Here is a 17,081-nt window from a genome sequence, read left to right as displayed (position 1 = left end):
AAATTAACCAGGGACGCGTAATGTGAGTGTTATGAGAAAGAATTAAAAGTTAAGGAAAATAGTTATGACAAGTCTGAATAAAAAAAGATCAAGAATGGTACGATCATGTAAAGTTATATTTTAAATTTTTTTATATAGTCTCCTTTTACCAACTATGGGATTATCTGGACCGGACTTACAGTTTAACGTGGGCTTCGAACCACGGTCGTCGGCATTAAGCCCACCAACTAGCCATTGACCAACTTAAAAATCATCCCAGAAGACATCCGGGTATTACCCAGCCTGGGATCAGTTTCGTTGTCGGATTCTGCTCTCTTGCCTAGGACCATTGCAAATATAAATTTACGACCATGCCGCAGCACGATACGAACTCGCAACAGTAGGTGGACTGTCCTGTTGCCTTTACCATTGCGCTAACCAAGCCGGCTTTTACATTTTTTATAGAGAGAACAAATTAATGTGTTCACTTTATCGAAAGGTATATATAGCTGTGAAAGAAAAACCCGACATATGCGAAAATTTTAAGCCAATATAGAATTACTATTTCTTTGCAAGATTTTTTAATTTTTGAAATTGGGTTCTTATTTAATTTGATGCCTCGTGAACAGTTAAGAAAAATTCTCGCTTACACATCTCGCTCTACAGACACATATCACTGTACTAGATGTAATTTTAAAGGTTATTAAATTTTTTTTGTAATTTTTGATGGAATTAATTACTGATTAATTTCAGCTTTCAATAGTAAATGTATTTCTTAATTAAATATCAGCACTAACCAATTATTGCTGGTATAAATACGTTAAATTGACTATCAATAGTTAAAATGAATGTTAGAAAGAACATTAAAAATTATAAAATAGCTTCATAAAATTTTCATTCTTCATTTTTTGGTGAGTTGTTAGTTCCCATGTGTGATATAAGACAAAGTAGAAAGCAGAGATAAACAAAAGCCATAGAAATAAATTAAAGATGAACTATCTCCAAGGGCAAGATCAAAGAATGGAATAAATAAGCAAAAAAGGATGAAATTTTATTATAAAATGTAGTTAAAGAAATTATTCTTTTAACCAGCCTGGTGGACTTATTAGCTTTTTCATTATATATTTTACGTGAGGAATGTCGATAAAAGACTATATAAATACATAAATGAAGTGAATTATTAATAATAAATATGCATCACATTTTAACCTTGTGTGAATAATTTAATGATTTTAAATACATTCCTAAATTATAAAAAATAAATTACACAATTGTGTTCGTTATTGTTTTAATGTACGAGCTAAAGTCTCTGTTTTAATATACAAACATGTATTATTTATTTATTTATTTTTAAGACATAAAAGTAAAGAAAAATCACGTATACTTATATTTGATGCTCTGAAAATAATCTTACTTATGATACAAACAAATTTAACAATTGCTAGAAATTAATGCAATCCAACACGTAATACTAAATAATTTAAGGAAATATACATATAGAATTCAAAACTATTATGCAACTATTACAATCTTCTTCAAGTCTTTCTTGCAACATGCTGCTATCGTGTTAAAAGGATACTGTTGGTTTCCAAACGATTTGATTATCAATCCTTTTTAGGATTTTGAAACCATGTATCAGCTAAGCCACGCTGCATTAATCATAATAAGTGGTAATCATAAGGTACTATGTCTGGTGAGTATGCCGGGTGCGGCCGAACACCATCACGTCATTAGTAAAACCATTTGAGGGAAAACAAAGTAAAATAGGTTTTTAAGTTTATTTGAAAAAAATATATTTATTAATATACATTCAATTATAATAAAGTTTATAGTACTTGTAAAAATATCCTTAAATATTATTTAACACTTATAAATTTCAACCAGTAAAATTTACAAAAGAATTAAAAGGTTAGCTCAAAAAAACATGAATTTTATAGAAAAACGATAAAGAACAGGTTAGTATATAAGGTACAAAAGTGTTCGGTAGTCTAAAATTTTGGAAAAGTTCAAGAAGTTTGAACTATGAAAACTTTACTATTCCTCGAGAAACTAATCTGGATACTAGTAGATTATGTTGAAATTTTAAATCTTATAATTATAACACAATATTTCTTTGTATCACAGAATAGGGTTTATGATGAACATGCAACAAAACTAAAGGCTGTATATTTTCATATACAAATGAATTTGTAATTTCAATGCATTAACGATGACTTTTCTTCCATTTCAATAGGTAAAATTAGCTTTCAATTCTAATAGAACTCGCCATCTGATCCATTGCCTGTACTGCTTGAAATTCATCCAGACTTTCCAGCAAATTTCTGATGTCTATTATTTTTACACGTTCAATCTAAAATAAAGATATATTATAATATTGTACATATAGAGGCATCTTGCAAGCATACATCGATTGCATGGCGTAATATGTTTTTACTGTAACTTGGATTGCTGGTGATCACATTACTAAATATTAAATGACTCATATCCAAAAGATCGGCAAGATCATTCCATTTGCCACTAGCTTCCAATATTGATGAAACCTCATCTAAGCATTTATCAGTCAAACCCGTGATAGACTCGTAAAGACGTTCTGCATTGTCTACTGATACGGGCTCAGTTTTAATTTCAATATCCTAAAAACAAAAAAAAAGTAAAAACCAATAGAAAAAAATTGAATATCACTATACCTCATCCATTTCTTCATCAGATTCTTCGTCTTCGTCTTCCTTTTCCTGTTTAATCAGGATACCCTTGTCATCCTATCAAAAAAATTTATAATAATGATATGGTTTTATGAAGTGAATATATATATTTAAGAATATACATATAGGAGGAAGAAAAGTTAGTAAAGGGCGCTGTGACTTGTATCGAGTGGGTATAAATTACTAGGGATCAAAATAAAGTTTCTCTTTTGTTCCAAGGCCATAAGTGGTGTATTAATTCCGTCCCGGTATATATATATATATATATATATATATATATATATATACCAACTATTCTGAATTCTACTACTTACCAAATAATTCTGAATAATCTTTTTTATATCATCGCTCAATTCCTTGCTAGCAGCAACTTGGAACGGTGATATATTACCGAAATCATTCTGTAAATGCAGATCGAAGTTACGATGTTCTAATATAAAAGCGACCATGTCTGCGAATTGATTTTCCAGTGCTATTCTCAAAGGGGTATAACCATTCTTCTTATGTTTCTTATTTATATCAGCATTATTCTTACACAGTACCTTCAAGGCTGTCATATTTTTCTTTTCGATTGCTTTATGGATTGGAGCGTCGCCGTCTAAAAAAATATTTTTATGATAATAGAAAAACGGTTTTATCGGTATAGGATTTAAAAGTTATTCTGAGAATTTTCTTTCATATCTGTAGACAATTAGGGCATATTTAGATACAGAAACAGCAACAAATCAATATGTAAATCTAAGTGGTTTGGGTGAAGATTATTATCATAAATGCAATTTTGACATTTCAGTCACTTGTTTCCAATGCGGGCTACTTTAATAATTGGATACATTCAGACACACATAATAACGAAATGATAAGAATTAATAAAATTTCAGATTGCGATATCACTAATACAAAACTTCTGTACCAAACAATATAGAATAAGTCCCAATTAATTCAAATATATTCCTATCAACTTTACCAAGTAAATACTAAAAAAAACCGCTGGTCTTGAAAATAAATGACACTGGCATATCATATGGAAATATTTAAATATGACATTAGATGTTTAATTGAAATGGAAGGAATATATTGAAAATAAAATAACTAAGCTAAAAATGAAACATGCTCCTTCACAGAAAATGTCAACAGAGAATATAATCTACGTATTAATATATAAGTAAAGGGTTACACCCTGATGCAAAATATTATTCCTAATGTTAAGAAAGTTAAAAGGTTCATATCCATGAAAACTCACACAAAACCAAATCCTGGAAAGTTGTGTTAAAAATAAAGGAGTAAAGAGTATAAATTGAGAAAAAATTATAATTTATCATAATGAACGGTAACTAATTTAACTAATGTACTTGCAGTGAAATTGTGTCTTCTAAAAGGATATTACATAACATAGCTAACATAAAAATACCCTTACCATAATTTTCGGAATCAATAACATTTTTAGAATTTGGTTCGTGAATCAATGATTCTAGTATAGCTGGTCCAACCATATTTTCAATAGCTAAGTGCAGAGCACTATTTCCATATCTATCCATTTGGCATGGATTGGCTTTAAACTTCAACAGCAGTTTTACAAATTCGTCATTTTTGCAAAGAACAGCTAAATGTAGAGGAGAATACATATCTGCATTCAATACATTTATTAGATGAGTTTGATTAAAACCATGTAGGAGAAATAACAAAAATTTCAAAGGTTCCATTTGGTTCAAACAAACGAAGACATGTAGAGCGCTAAAACAACGACATTGTATAACAACTTAAAGGTATATTAAAAATTATATAAGTATATTACTTGGTCTTTTTTTCTTCCGCCAAATATTTGTGTATCATTTCCGGAGCTCTTAACCTCGCATCTTCCGATTTCAGGAAGCTCTTGAGTTCATTGTATGTTCTGTTAGCAAAACTCAAATCTTTTTCATTCACCTCCATTTTAATTACCTTTTCTGAGGGTATACAGCTAGGCCTATAAAAAATAAAAACTTGTTACCCGGCGTTAGTAAATAATTGAATTAAATTATAAAAACACACATGTAAAGTTCCCAATTAATTAAATGTGTATACCTTCCAACCATTCTCAAATTGCGATTTAATAAGTTTCGCTGTTGAGCTGTCATCATACAATCCTTGGCCATTACACCTTCTGGAAATTCTGGATACTCATCTTCAATTGTATTAAACAGACTAATAAATTCATCAGAATTTATATCTGTTATAGCTGTAGCTATTTGTTCATTGGTTAAAATCTGACCGTTCCAACTTCCGCCAAGCTCGTAATTTTGAATAGTTGCAGGATTTCCAGCCGCACTGAAATTATTAACAGTTGCCGGAATTTCACTGCTACTCATACTGAAATAGAAGAATATTTTAAAGAAAATTCATGAACGCCACTGAAATATGTTATATTACCTGGAACTGTTATAACTAGATGAGCTATACATACTCGACCTGGGCCTTTTTGAACCTGGTTTAAATTCATTGTTTGGCACATATCGAAATTCTTTACATTCACTTCTGGCATTATCTGAAGGTCTTACTAATTCCATGTAAACGCGGACTGGTTGTGTAATGTTCGAGTTTCTAGTATATGGAGGTGTCCTACAATATATAAAACATATTAGGTGAATATCTGAACTAGTGATGGGAAGTAATTAATGAAAATAATTGTTACTATTTCATTCGTTTACAATCGTTTACGATGGTCATAAAATTTATAATTGATAATAAATAATAGTAATAAAAACAAACGCAAAAACCAGTTAAATATTACTTACTTAAAAACAATGGCATATTGATGATGTACATCCAATTCACTAAATTTACCCCATCCTTCCCATACTTCTTGTTCCTCGTCGTCCAATTCATAAAACCTAATTTTGATATTTTCTGAAGAAACAGGAGAAAGATATCAGGCTATATATTAAAAGAATTAATATATTGTTACTCACTTTTAGTAACCCGTTCAACTAGCAAAAATATTTCTTTGCCCCCTTTCGCTGGACTAGTACAATGGTCCATACGAACAATTTTTAAATCTCCAGTAAGAGCACATTCTAAATTATATTAAAAAACAATTAGAAAAAATCTTGGGAGCAAAAGTGTTTAGGTAATTAGTAGTTAAAAAAGAACAATATATTAAATGTACTTCCAATGTTAGCTCAAAACTTACTCTTGAATTATACTTATCCAAATTAGTCGCCATACTAAGCAGGAAAAAGAATAAAAATTTACTTACTCAGGTTATTTATTCCATGACTGTATATGGGATCACATAGTGGTCTAAGAATGCCGTCTTTGACGTAAAATGCGTCAAACCTTAGGCATACTATATTCAAATTAATAGATTTGCTTTCATCCTCAGCCAATCTCTTAATCTGAAATGTTTATTAGAAGCGATAATGCAAAGAAATAAATGCGATTCAGATAGCTCTCGAGCTATAAAATGTGTATACGAGAGATATCCGCCTGCATTTATAATTACAAGCAAAAGGTCTAGCAATTTACACTTTAACTACCTTCTTCTGTATTATTTGATTGCACATTTTCTGCATGTGGTTCTATCAAATCATCTATAACGCAAAGTAAAGAGTAAATCAACAAAAAAAACAACACAATTTAATAGTAAATACCAAAAGGTATATCTGGTGATACATCTAATCCGTTGCACACCATATTGCACTATCTACTTCAAACTCGGTAATCAAATATTAATTCTTCTTAATGGTGATGGTGATACTCGGTGAAAACTTGATTGAAATATGAATCTAGGTATACACAATTATTTTTATATAGTTGATTTGTATCAATATTAAAATTAGAATAAAGATATACACTTAATACTTACAAACTAACACGAGAGTAAGTAATTACGACGTTAATCACATTCACACCGAAACAAGTGATTCATGCGTCAAATAATACGAATATTTTTATACTATATGCAACTACATATACTTATTACGAAACGTATATACAACGTGCGATCGTTACGATATATATTAAATAATTAAGAAAATAAACATTATTACAGAGTACATAATTACAGTCAACAACACTTCATATTGTCGCAAATATTCAATGTCAAAGAACTTATGTAACTTATTTAACACACCGAGATCGTTTTATATTTACTAAGATACACATTTCAAAAACAGAAACTAAATTTTATGCAGAATCAAAATCATATTAATAGGATATTTAAAAAATAAATGTATTTAATGAGAAGGTGACCTTGGCCGTTTTTCTTCAACAAGTCGATGTAATAATATGAAAAAAATAAATCGATTATGGAATCCTCTATAAATAAACAAGATAACGAGACAAAAACTGTTATACATGACGGATGTGGAGTGTTATCATCACCAATTCGCACACAAAAACGTAACTGATTTAAGGGTTCAACAAGAACTAATAAATATTTTAAAGTTATTAAATTATGATGAAAAATATGCCTTATAAATTTTTTAGCCAATTGTTGACGATGTAATTTTAATAATCAATATATTTTTTTTATTCAAGAACTAAGTTTGCAAGGATGGCATGTTTTATTTCCAATACATCACCATAATTAATATTTTTAATAATCAAATTTTTTAAATTTTATTGAATATTTATTTATGACTTAAAAACTTCTGATTTTTGATGAAGAAAATTTTAAATTAATAGGCCAAGTATGCAATTAACAGTTAAATTTCAAGAAACAAATTCCCATCATGCAATAACATAAAATAATAACATAACATCAAACTATGTTTTTAATATCATTTTCATAAACCGCATGTGTGATACATCCATAACTTCTCGGACCTGGATTGATAATATATTTCTGTGAATTATTTACAATTGTAAACAATGATGCCAGATTTATCACATTTGTGGTAGATTTACTGTCCAATTGAGGTTGTATCATATTTAGCGTAAAATAGTGAAAAAGGGAACTATCGATAGCTGTCAAACGGTTTTTTTTATTTATTGAATGATGAGATCTTATTTTAGTAGCGGAATCAAGGGGGGCTGATTTCGATATCAAGTTTAATTTTAGATGACACAGGAAGACGCAGATGTTTTTTCTTTTGAAGGTGGAAAGGTTTGACCTTTTAGCCTTACACCTCTGGATGTAATAGTACGATAACCAGTGAGTAAATAATGTGGGGATTGACACGTGGCATTAGTCATCCTAAGCAACGGAGCAACGACTATCATTAACTTTTTACGCTCTTTCCTAAAATTATAATCTCTGCACCATACTTCTGCGTATGTAAAACTAATTATAGAAACCAGAGTTCGATAAATTAATTATTATAATCAAAATACATGTCCAAATTATTGAATACTCGAATGCAGCAAGTAATATAGTCAAACATTTTTCCAATCTTTCTCGTTTTCTATAATATTGGAAAAAACTTTCTAAAGTAAATTCACACAAATAAAACAATATATGAAACCATAACATATACTAAAAACAACAGTATGTATACAAAATACGAGAAATACCGCGTTTCAAAAAAAAAACGCTTAATATTTTAAAAATTATCCATTTATATAAAGCTATTATTCTTTAATTCGAATTTATGTTGGTAAAATAAAAATAAAAATTTTAGAGAACGAATTATGAGATAGTAATTTCGAGGTGTATTTAACAAAACTGAAATAATAGCTATGTAGTTGGGAAATGTGTTTAGAGGTGAAAAGTATCGAACGCATAAAAATATTGATAACGACAGAAAAACACAAAAAAGGACCAAAATCGTGTTGCCTAGATGAAGGAAAATAAAACATAAAAGGCGACTAATACGCAGACAATAAGATAGATAGACAACCCGATAGATTAATTCTTCCAAAAATTCTGCGCTCACTGGCACAAAAACTTATATTTGTCTGCATGTAAGCTTTATTTTAAATGTATTATATATTTAAAAACCACTATTTGATCATCTCTACCGAATTGTAGTATATAGTGGGAAAATAAAACTAACTATATGTTAAAACTACAAAAAGATATTTTGAACATTTATACCAAACGCCACACCATGAACTATTTTTACTAAGATAAGATAAAAATAGAAATACATTTGTTATTTTAGATCTAGTAATCTTGAGAGACATTAAAATAAATTTATAACAGAAATTACATCTAAAATACGACTAGAATATTATCACATTGATATCACATAATTGACATATATATATATATATATATATATATATATATTAAATAAAATTCCATAATAACAAAATAATATTATATGGAATAGCTAAATATCGGACAGAATAATCTAGAATTGAACAGTTTATCCGTATTGGCCATATTTCATACATGCTCATTAGTCATATTTTATCACACTTTATAGGCTAGCACCAAATGGCAAAAAATGTAGAGCTCTGTTTTTTCTTCACTCACTCTCACATATTACTGTGTATGTTTTGGAATCTATATATATGCGACAGGACTTCATGATCCTGATGCACTTTTTTAATAAAATAATACTGGTCTAAATAATACTTATAATAGTTGTAGGAGGTGCTGTGTTATTCATCACATCGTATATTTTGCATTGCATATTTTGTTGACAATTTAAATATTTAAATTATTCTATGTCAATTTTTTCTCAACACTCAATTCTGAAATTCAATTCAATATCTGCACCAGAGCTGTAATTTATATAGTCGCAAATACAGAAAGTAACTCTGTAAAAGTAGTAAATTGACTTATTTTATTTTTGATTCAAAACATTTCCGTTGTTATTTTTATTGATTGATTTATTATTAGTAAAATTGCATTGCATATATGTTGTCGGTAATTTAAGACTATTGCTAGAAATTTTGCTACAAATTAGTAAAAAATGTCACAAACTTACCTCCATACTTTCTGCCATGGTTAGTTGTCGACTTCGCATTTCTTCCCTGGCAATTTGTTCTGTTTTCAGCTGAGTTTTTTTTCTAATTAATTCTCCTACAATATTTTTCCTTGCTGTATGAATTATGCCCATACTGTGAAACCTATTTTTAATGTAAGAAAATGTTAATATTTTCCATTGTCTATTGCTCCTGCGAGAAAACTTACGTGGCTACAAATCCCTCCTCTGGTCCGACTATTATATCATGTGGGTCGTCATGCTCCTCTCTGCCCCTTTTCATGATCAATCTATGGGGATGAGGTTTATAATCATCCTTAACATTGTATTGGTAGATTGAGCATCTGATAGCAGCTTTTACTGAACAGTTAATCAACTGCAGAAAAACACTGAATTAATTATTTATAGTATACGAAGGTCATTGAAACATTTTTCATGAACACTTCATGCTGCATATTAATGTGTATATTATAAAATTACATTGAAAAAATCAAGGTTTATTTGTCATTATGATAGAATATATAAATACAGTTGATTTAGTGGACAAAAATTTGATTGATTTGACCAATTCATATATTAGAACTTAGAAGACCTAAGATTCCTTAAGAAGCATTAAAAAATCCATATTCTTATTAAAACAAGTGGAATATTTCCTATACTCTGAATAAAATATAGATTACATTATCTATAGCCTAAAAACCATTATAAATTAATATTACGTTAACAATGTTCATATCTTTACAAGTACCTTTTTTTAATATAGACTGAGTCAAATCAATTAAAATTAAAAACAATTTTCTATTATCTGAATAATTTAAAGAAAAAAAAAAGAATATTATACTCAATGTAAATCCCACCAAGAAAAACCCCATGACTAATGATGATATCATTAAATATTAACAGCAAAAATTAAGCATATAAAAATTCAAATATTTTACTCACTTCAACAGCAGGATATGTCTGTTTTCGAGACTTATCAGAGTTCATTCCACACAGGCTTCCATGGGTACCAGCCATTTCTGATTTGTAACGAAATCTGAACTTATTGATTGGTTGTTCAATGAATTTTAACATTGGCTCTGTGAGGTAAAATGTAATATAGTAACTGGTGAATAATTATCTAAATAGTATACATACTGTTGGCTATATTTAGACTTTCCAGTTCAACCATGTCAATACCTTCGGGTACTTGAGGTTGAAAATGAGGAGGTGAAGAGAAACTATTTGAACCTGGTGAAGATACAAAATATATCGGTTGTGGTGAATCTCCACTACTGGATGGAGGAGTTGGATAAGTTGCCATATCTAAAGAAATTTTGAAGAAAACATGTGTTAGACTTATAGATATCTGCATGAATATTTTAGATATAAACTTATTCTATAATGTATAAATCGATTTAGTGTCTTATAGAGGCATTAAATTGTTTATAATGTATTAAAAAACTTACTAGGTGCTATGGATTCTATAGAAATATGAGTAGATTTTAGAGCAATATCAAGAGGTTCATCAAAAGACAACATTTTTTAAATATTTATACTATTTAGCAAGTGACTATTAACTGCTATCCTTGGATTCACTGCAAATACTGAAGCAATAAATACGAACCTGACATTAAATGCCTTCTTCGAAATTGGTTTTTCCCCATGTAACAATGTTGAGTCTTTAAGGGGGTAGAGAGGCAAGGAAATTAAACAAAAAATCCCCGATTTTGTGATATACGCCACAAAAATGTTACAAATTGCGCAGACTCCGATTAACTTTAGACGTTCTCTGTTTTTTATCACTCGCAAAATATATTTTATGTTACTTATCTTTAAGGATACAATACATTGGTTTATTTGTATAACACTTAATCATCCATATATAAATAAAATACAAGCAGTATTTTCCAATGTTAGATCAACGATACTAGCGCCTTTCATTTATACGGTGGCATTAACTGAAACTTAATGTTTATACGAAATTAAAAATTTCGACATTAGTTATTATTTAAAATGCTTTATATTATATTAAAAACAATAATTGCTCCCAAAATAATAGATAAAATAATTTCCTATATGATACGTAACTTGATTTTTATAACACACTATAACCTCAAATGTCAAATTATATCATTCCTTCATCTGTGGTCAGTAAACATAGAAAAATATGATAGTAAATAGAACAAAATACACAGAGAATTTCAATGTTTTGTGGTAAATAGTATCTATAAAAAAACATTTTTGCGTCCTTTATATATAAAACGTATTCTTTAAAATATCTTGTTTGAGGTAGTTTAATATACATATAAAAATTATAGTATCGAACACTTAGTTATGAAGCAATAATTACAACATTATGAATAATTTGTTTCTATATGCTTCTTTTGCAATGTAATTATTGTTACTATAAACAACTACAATATATTGAACTTTATCATATTTACCTATGTCCAAGTAAATAAAGGCATATTATATTTTGTGCATAGAGTAACGGTAGCATATTTTACTCAGAGAATAGGTAGCACAATTAACAGGGAGGTTTTATCAACTTAATGTATTAATAATTTCTTGTATATTAAAAATAGCATCTGATATTATGATACTCATCAACAAATAATTCGTTTAGTACATTTATTATAAAAATATTGATTTAATTATCTTTGTACATTTATTATAATATTTTAGAATGTAATAACCTTGTTGGTGAAATAAAAAACTGTTTAAACTACAAAGTCATTTAAAAAGGGATATATTATTAAAGGATATTTTTAACATTGGTTGAAAATGTTTACTTCACTTTACTATATAACAGCAAATTGGTTTCACTTAGGAAGAGATTCATATTATAGGTAAGATGTATTAAAATTTTATGAAGTAAATATTAATATATGAAAATAATTAATTAAAACTTTTCATTCCTAATTAATTTTATTTTCTTTTTTTTTTAAAGAAAATTTGGAATTTACTCGATGCTATGGAATCAAGAAATGAAACTTGAAAATTTCATAATATCATCTGCTCCTTATGGGGGGCCACTGGCTCTTAGGAGAGACAATCGAAAACTTGTAAAGGTACATGGTTCAGGACAGCCTGTCATTTCTGTATTTTCTGCATCAGGAAAAGCAATAACTTCATTTAAGGTTGACAATTAAAAAAAAAAACTTATCGTAAGCTAACATTTAAGTACCTTTTTAGTGGACTCAGAAATTAATTGTTTGTATGGGATGGTCAAATGATGAGAAATTAATCTGTATTCAAGAAGATGGAAATGTCATTATATACGATATGTTTGGGAAGCTGTATCATAAATTTAATATATTCCAAAAAATTCAAGACTCAAAAATTGTAGATGCTAAAATATTTACGAATACTAAGAATGTTACTGGCATTGCTGTTATGAATTCTAATTTTAAAGTATTTGTAGTCAATAGTTTAAAGGATATTAAAACCAGACAGCTTAGTGATATACCTAGTAAGACTAAAAGGTTCACAAAAAATCTTAGTCAACTGTTCTATTTTAGAATCTTCAAGTGAACCCACTTGTTGGGAAGTTGTATGTGAAGAGACATCAACAGAAGTTTTTATCGCTAGAGATTTGGAACTTTATAGATTAAAACAAGATGAACAACATACAAGTGCAATGGTAATGTATTTTTATATACTTTTGTAATATAATTGAATTATTAAATGGTTTCTTATAGTTACAGCCGGATGTTACAAATCCTTATACAGCTATTTTAGAAATGGCTGTATCCTTAAATGCTCGTCATTTATGTTTTTTTACTAATTCAGGATGCTTATGGCTTGGATCCACAGATTTGCGAAATAAATATTATGAATTTGATACCCAAACAATTCATAGACCTAAACAGCTTGTATGGTACATATTTTTATATATATTTAAATATATCTAGGAATGAATGAATATATCTAAGAATAATTATGCTCTATTCAGAATTTTTATAGGTGTGGAAATGAGGCTGTTATTGCTTACTGGGAACAAGAACGTACAATCTTAATTGTTGGAAAAAATGGAACCACATCGCGCTTTGTATATGATAGTGCAATATATTTAGTACCAGAGATAGATGGTGTTAGAATTATATCTACTGCTCATCATGAGCTACTGCAAAAAGTTCCAGATGTCGTCCAAAAAATATTTCGGATCAACAGTACAGAACCTGGTAGTTTCCTTCTGGAAGCTTCAAAACAATTTCAGGTGAATTTTAGTAATGATTATATTTAAAGCAAAAATCAATTCAAGAATGATTGTATCTGATTATTTTCAAATAACAGAAAGGAAGTCACAAGGCAAATGAGTATATATGTTTGGTAAAAAATAATTTAGAAGAGGCTGTAAACCAATGTTTGGATGCTGTTGGATATGAATTTGATACTGATGTTCAGAAGATGCTAATCAGAGCTGCTCAGTTTGGAAAGTGTTTTGTTCCTGATATGGCACCTTATAAATATGTAAAGATGTGCAGATTGTTAAGAGTTCTAAATGCTATTCGGGATCCTAAAGTAGGAATTCCTTTAACAATATCTCAGTATCCTTTTATTTATTTGTTTTTCTTAAAAAAAAGAATATATATTTTTGGATAATATGGTTCTTAACTAATATTAAGATTGAAATATATGAGAATGTTGGAAAGTGTTAATAGTAATGGAGATGACTCCTTGAAAAACCTCCTCGATCGCCTAATCACAAGAAACATGTACTTTTTGGCGTTGCAATTAGCTAAATATTTGAAAATGCCAGAAAAAGATGGTAGTAACTATATACTTTTACATTGGGCTAAATATAAGGTATTTAATATTTAATAAGTAAAATAAACATTAATTTTTCTTTATGTTATTTAATTTGGTTTTAATTAAATAGGTGAGTCAACACCAAGTTGAAGAGGAAGTGGTTGCTAGGGAGATAGCTGATAAACTGGGATATTCCTCAGGCATCTCATACAAGGAAATAGCAGAAAAAGCTGCAGAATTTGGAAAGAAAAAACTTGCTATAAAGGTAGTACTCAAAAATCAATAAAGTTTTGAGCATTACTGAGTTATTATTTTAGTTACTTGATTATGAATCAAAAGCCAGTGAACAGGTGGAATTGCTTTTAAAATTAGGAGAAAACCAACCCGCTTTACTCAAAGCGATAGAAAGCGGTGATACCGACTTAGTTTACATGGTAATTCTGAAATTACGCGAAAAAATGCCTTTGGGGGATTTCAAGGTGGATATTTCAACATAGCCGCACAATGTGTTTCTATTTATTGACATGTATTTCAGATGACTATTCGAAATTTTCCGGTAGCACAATCGTTATATACAAAATACTGCAAGGAGTATAAAATAGCAGCTCTGAACGAAATTTATATACAGGAAGATGATTTTTCATCCCAAGCTTTAATGTTCATTTCAGAAGCGCTTCATGATGCAGTAAGATAAAAACATTTTTTTTTTGAATATTTCAAATACTTATAACTTGCTAATAATATATTTGGGAAACTTAATTTTTTCGGGTTTAAGTAGTCTGTGAATTAATGCTGATTAATAGGGTTAAAGAAGGATCCATTTAATTAGATTACTAGCGATTGTGTATGATTCTTAGTTGTTGTTTCGAGGTTCTCCACTTCTATCGTCAAGCAAATGTATTTAAATCTTTAATGCTGCTCTATTTGATTGCAGCTACAATATTTAATTACACTTCCAGATCATGACTAGTGTATACTAGTAGAAAATATTAAATAATTAATATAAATACATTTTAATAAATTAAATATTTACAATATATTATATTACATTTAATTAAATATGTTACATTATTTTAGTGCTTTATTTATTTTATTTTTTGTTTTCGAGAATAATCATACTAGGGATGCTCTGCTTACTTCAGCTATGGAAGCTTATAAGAAAGGCCGAAAAGATTTGTATGCGTCAATGTGCGATGATACTTTAAAATTGTTGAAGCTTCAACGAGAATGGGAAGATAAACTGAATATTGCTGGTGGTCTTGTAGGCAAATCAGTACATGACACATGTAAACAATTATTGAGAGAAAAGGAATTAAAACTGGCCGAAAAAGTTAAGAACGATTTTAAGATTCCAGAGAAAAGGTAATAGATCCTATACTTATCTTATTAATAGCGATTATATTGCAACTTTTAGATATTGGTGGTTGCGAATCGAAGCTTTAGCATTTAGAAATGAATGGTCTGAGTTGGAGAAATTCTCCAAACTAAAGAAATCACCAATTGGTTATGCTCCTTTTGTTAGTGTTTGTCTCGATAAGGACAATAAGGCGGAAGGATTGAAGTACATGCCAAAAGTTAGTGATGATCTGAAGGTTAAATATTTTATTAAACTTGGGTAAGTTACAATCTGCTTTCAAGCTATTTTAATAAATCTTCTATTTTGTATATATGGCGTCTTTGTAAGTTGATACTATTGCATAAATAATGAAATAAAAGAAACAAAACTTCCCATTTTCAGTGTTTCCATAAGATATTGTAATTTTCCACTTTTTGGTCATTGACCGTTGTTACTCTAGTATTTGGTTCAGAATAATTTATTTTATATTGATGGTACAAATTGTAGCGGTTTTATGCATCTTGATCGCTATTGAGTTGAGCACAAACACTACAATTTTACTTAATATAATAGCTTGTTCTTAATATAATATTCTTTTTTTTAATTACAACGAAAGTCTAACGAGTAATCTGAACTCTGCGCCAATAGGCTATATGGTTATAATGGCCAATAACCAAAATAGGCCCTGGAGCAAGATCTAAAAGGGATTTTGTTTGTGTATCGACTCCAAACGGTTAAAATAATAAACTAACATTTTTATTCTATAATAAAATGAACATATTAATAAATTAAGATCTTTTGAAAGAGCGCAACAATTCATCACTAATATCAGTGAATTAGAGATATCTGATTTCTGGCTGTTTTTCATTTCCATGAAAAACGATTTTCTTTGAACAAAAGGTGTATATCTAGTAGGATGGGATTTATAAGTTAGATCACTTGGACAGCTCCTATTCGCTTGATCTAGTTCCATCTAACTCGAAGCTGTTCTTAATTTTTTTCCAAAGGAAAAAGAAAGATTTTCATTGAACAAATGACTTATATGTATATAATTTTGGTATTATTGGGGGGGAATTTATAATTTAGGTAACTTGAATAGATCGGGGAGATTATATTTAATAATAAAACGTAAATAAATTTATTTATTGCGCACCCTGGTCTAATATTTATGGGAATAAAAATATTTTTTTAGGTGTTTTGAAGAGGCTGCTGATACCGCTTTCCAACAAAGAGATCAACAGAGCTTGTTAACAATACAGTTTAAAGTTGCAGACCAACCAGAACTGCAGCAAAAAATTTCCACCATGATAAATCAGTTAGATTTTAAAAAATAATTCAATTACTTCAGTGTATTTGTTTATACTCCTGATATTTATTTATTCCCTTACATGTGCAATTATAAAACATAATATTCTGTTTTTATTGTTGCTTACGCAAGTATATTCTTTATTTAGTATTTATATTTTTTTATTTATTTTG

At 29.0% G+C, this 17,081-nt stretch overlaps 2 protein-coding genes and 1 long non-coding RNA gene across 7 annotated transcripts; 1 reads left to right on the top strand and 2 right to left on the bottom strand.

The window, feature by feature from the left end:
- Nucleotides 1–1,747: 1,747 nt before the first annotated feature.
- Nucleotides 1,748–11,629, bottom strand: Rel (nuclear factor NF-kappa-B family member relish). Of its 3 annotated transcripts, none has more exons than XM_076394021.1 (16): nucleotides 11,139–11,629; nucleotides 10,670–10,837; nucleotides 10,475–10,611; nucleotides 9,742–9,908; nucleotides 9,536–9,677; nucleotides 5,914–6,052; nucleotides 5,627–5,731; nucleotides 5,453–5,564; nucleotides 5,088–5,276; nucleotides 4,743–5,027; nucleotides 4,474–4,644; nucleotides 4,096–4,412; nucleotides 2,996–3,279; nucleotides 2,667–2,738; nucleotides 2,385–2,612; nucleotides 1,748–2,329 (listed from the first exon to the last, which is right to left on the bottom strand). In XM_076394021.1, the coding sequence occupies exons 1-16, from the start codon at nucleotides 11,176–11,178 to the stop codon at nucleotides 2,219–2,221; spliced, it is 2,667 nt and encodes an 888-aa protein (XP_076250136.1). In that variant the 5' UTR covers nucleotides 11,179–11,629; the 3' UTR covers nucleotides 1,748–2,218. The 3 variants fall into 3 exon arrangements, with proteins under 3 accessions (XP_076250136.1, XP_076250137.1, XP_076250135.1); XM_076394022.1 differs by having other exon boundaries at nucleotides 10,670–10,762; nucleotides 11,139–11,417; XM_076394020.1 differs by having other exon boundaries at nucleotides 10,981–11,159.
- Nucleotides 6,108–6,660, bottom strand: LOC143190006 (uncharacterized). The gene is made up of 3 exons (XR_013004139.1): nucleotides 6,523–6,660; nucleotides 6,308–6,442; nucleotides 6,108–6,247 (listed from the first exon to the last, which is right to left on the bottom strand). It is a non-coding gene; the product is annotated as an uncharacterized LOC143190006 (long non-coding RNA).
- Nucleotides 11,615–17,058, top strand: Vps16A (vacuolar protein sorting 16). 3 transcript variants are annotated; one of them, XM_076394023.1, is made up of 15 exons: nucleotides 11,615–11,728; nucleotides 12,200–12,363; nucleotides 12,465–12,654; nucleotides 12,710–12,986; nucleotides 13,036–13,157; nucleotides 13,216–13,394; nucleotides 13,481–13,733; nucleotides 13,811–14,064; nucleotides 14,143–14,323; nucleotides 14,397–14,531; nucleotides 14,584–14,745; nucleotides 14,802–14,951; nucleotides 15,375–15,628; nucleotides 15,681–15,881; nucleotides 16,795–17,058. In XM_076394023.1, exons 2-15 carry the CDS (start codon nucleotides 12,299–12,301, stop codon nucleotides 16,934–16,936), a joined length of 2,565 nt encoding a protein of 854 aa, XP_076250138.1. In that variant the 5' UTR covers nucleotides 11,615–11,728; nucleotides 12,200–12,298; the 3' UTR covers nucleotides 16,937–17,058. The 3 variants fall into 3 exon arrangements, with proteins under 3 accessions (XP_076250138.1, XP_076250139.1, XP_076250140.1); XM_076394024.1 differs by having other exon boundaries at nucleotides 11,648–11,803; XM_076394025.1 differs by having other exon boundaries at nucleotides 11,706–11,905.
- The last annotated feature ends 23 nt before the right edge of the window (nucleotides 17,059–17,081 follow it).

Source organism: Rhynchophorus ferrugineus, unplaced genomic scaffold (genome assembly GCF_030347505.1).
Source record: "Rhynchophorus ferrugineus isolate W39M unplaced genomic scaffold, kcgeb_rfMv2 rfM2, whole genome shotgun sequence".
NCBI lineage: Eukaryota > Metazoa > Arthropoda > Insecta > Coleoptera > Curculionidae > Rhynchophorus > Rhynchophorus ferrugineus.
This window is presented reverse-complemented; position numbering and strand designations above follow the sequence as displayed.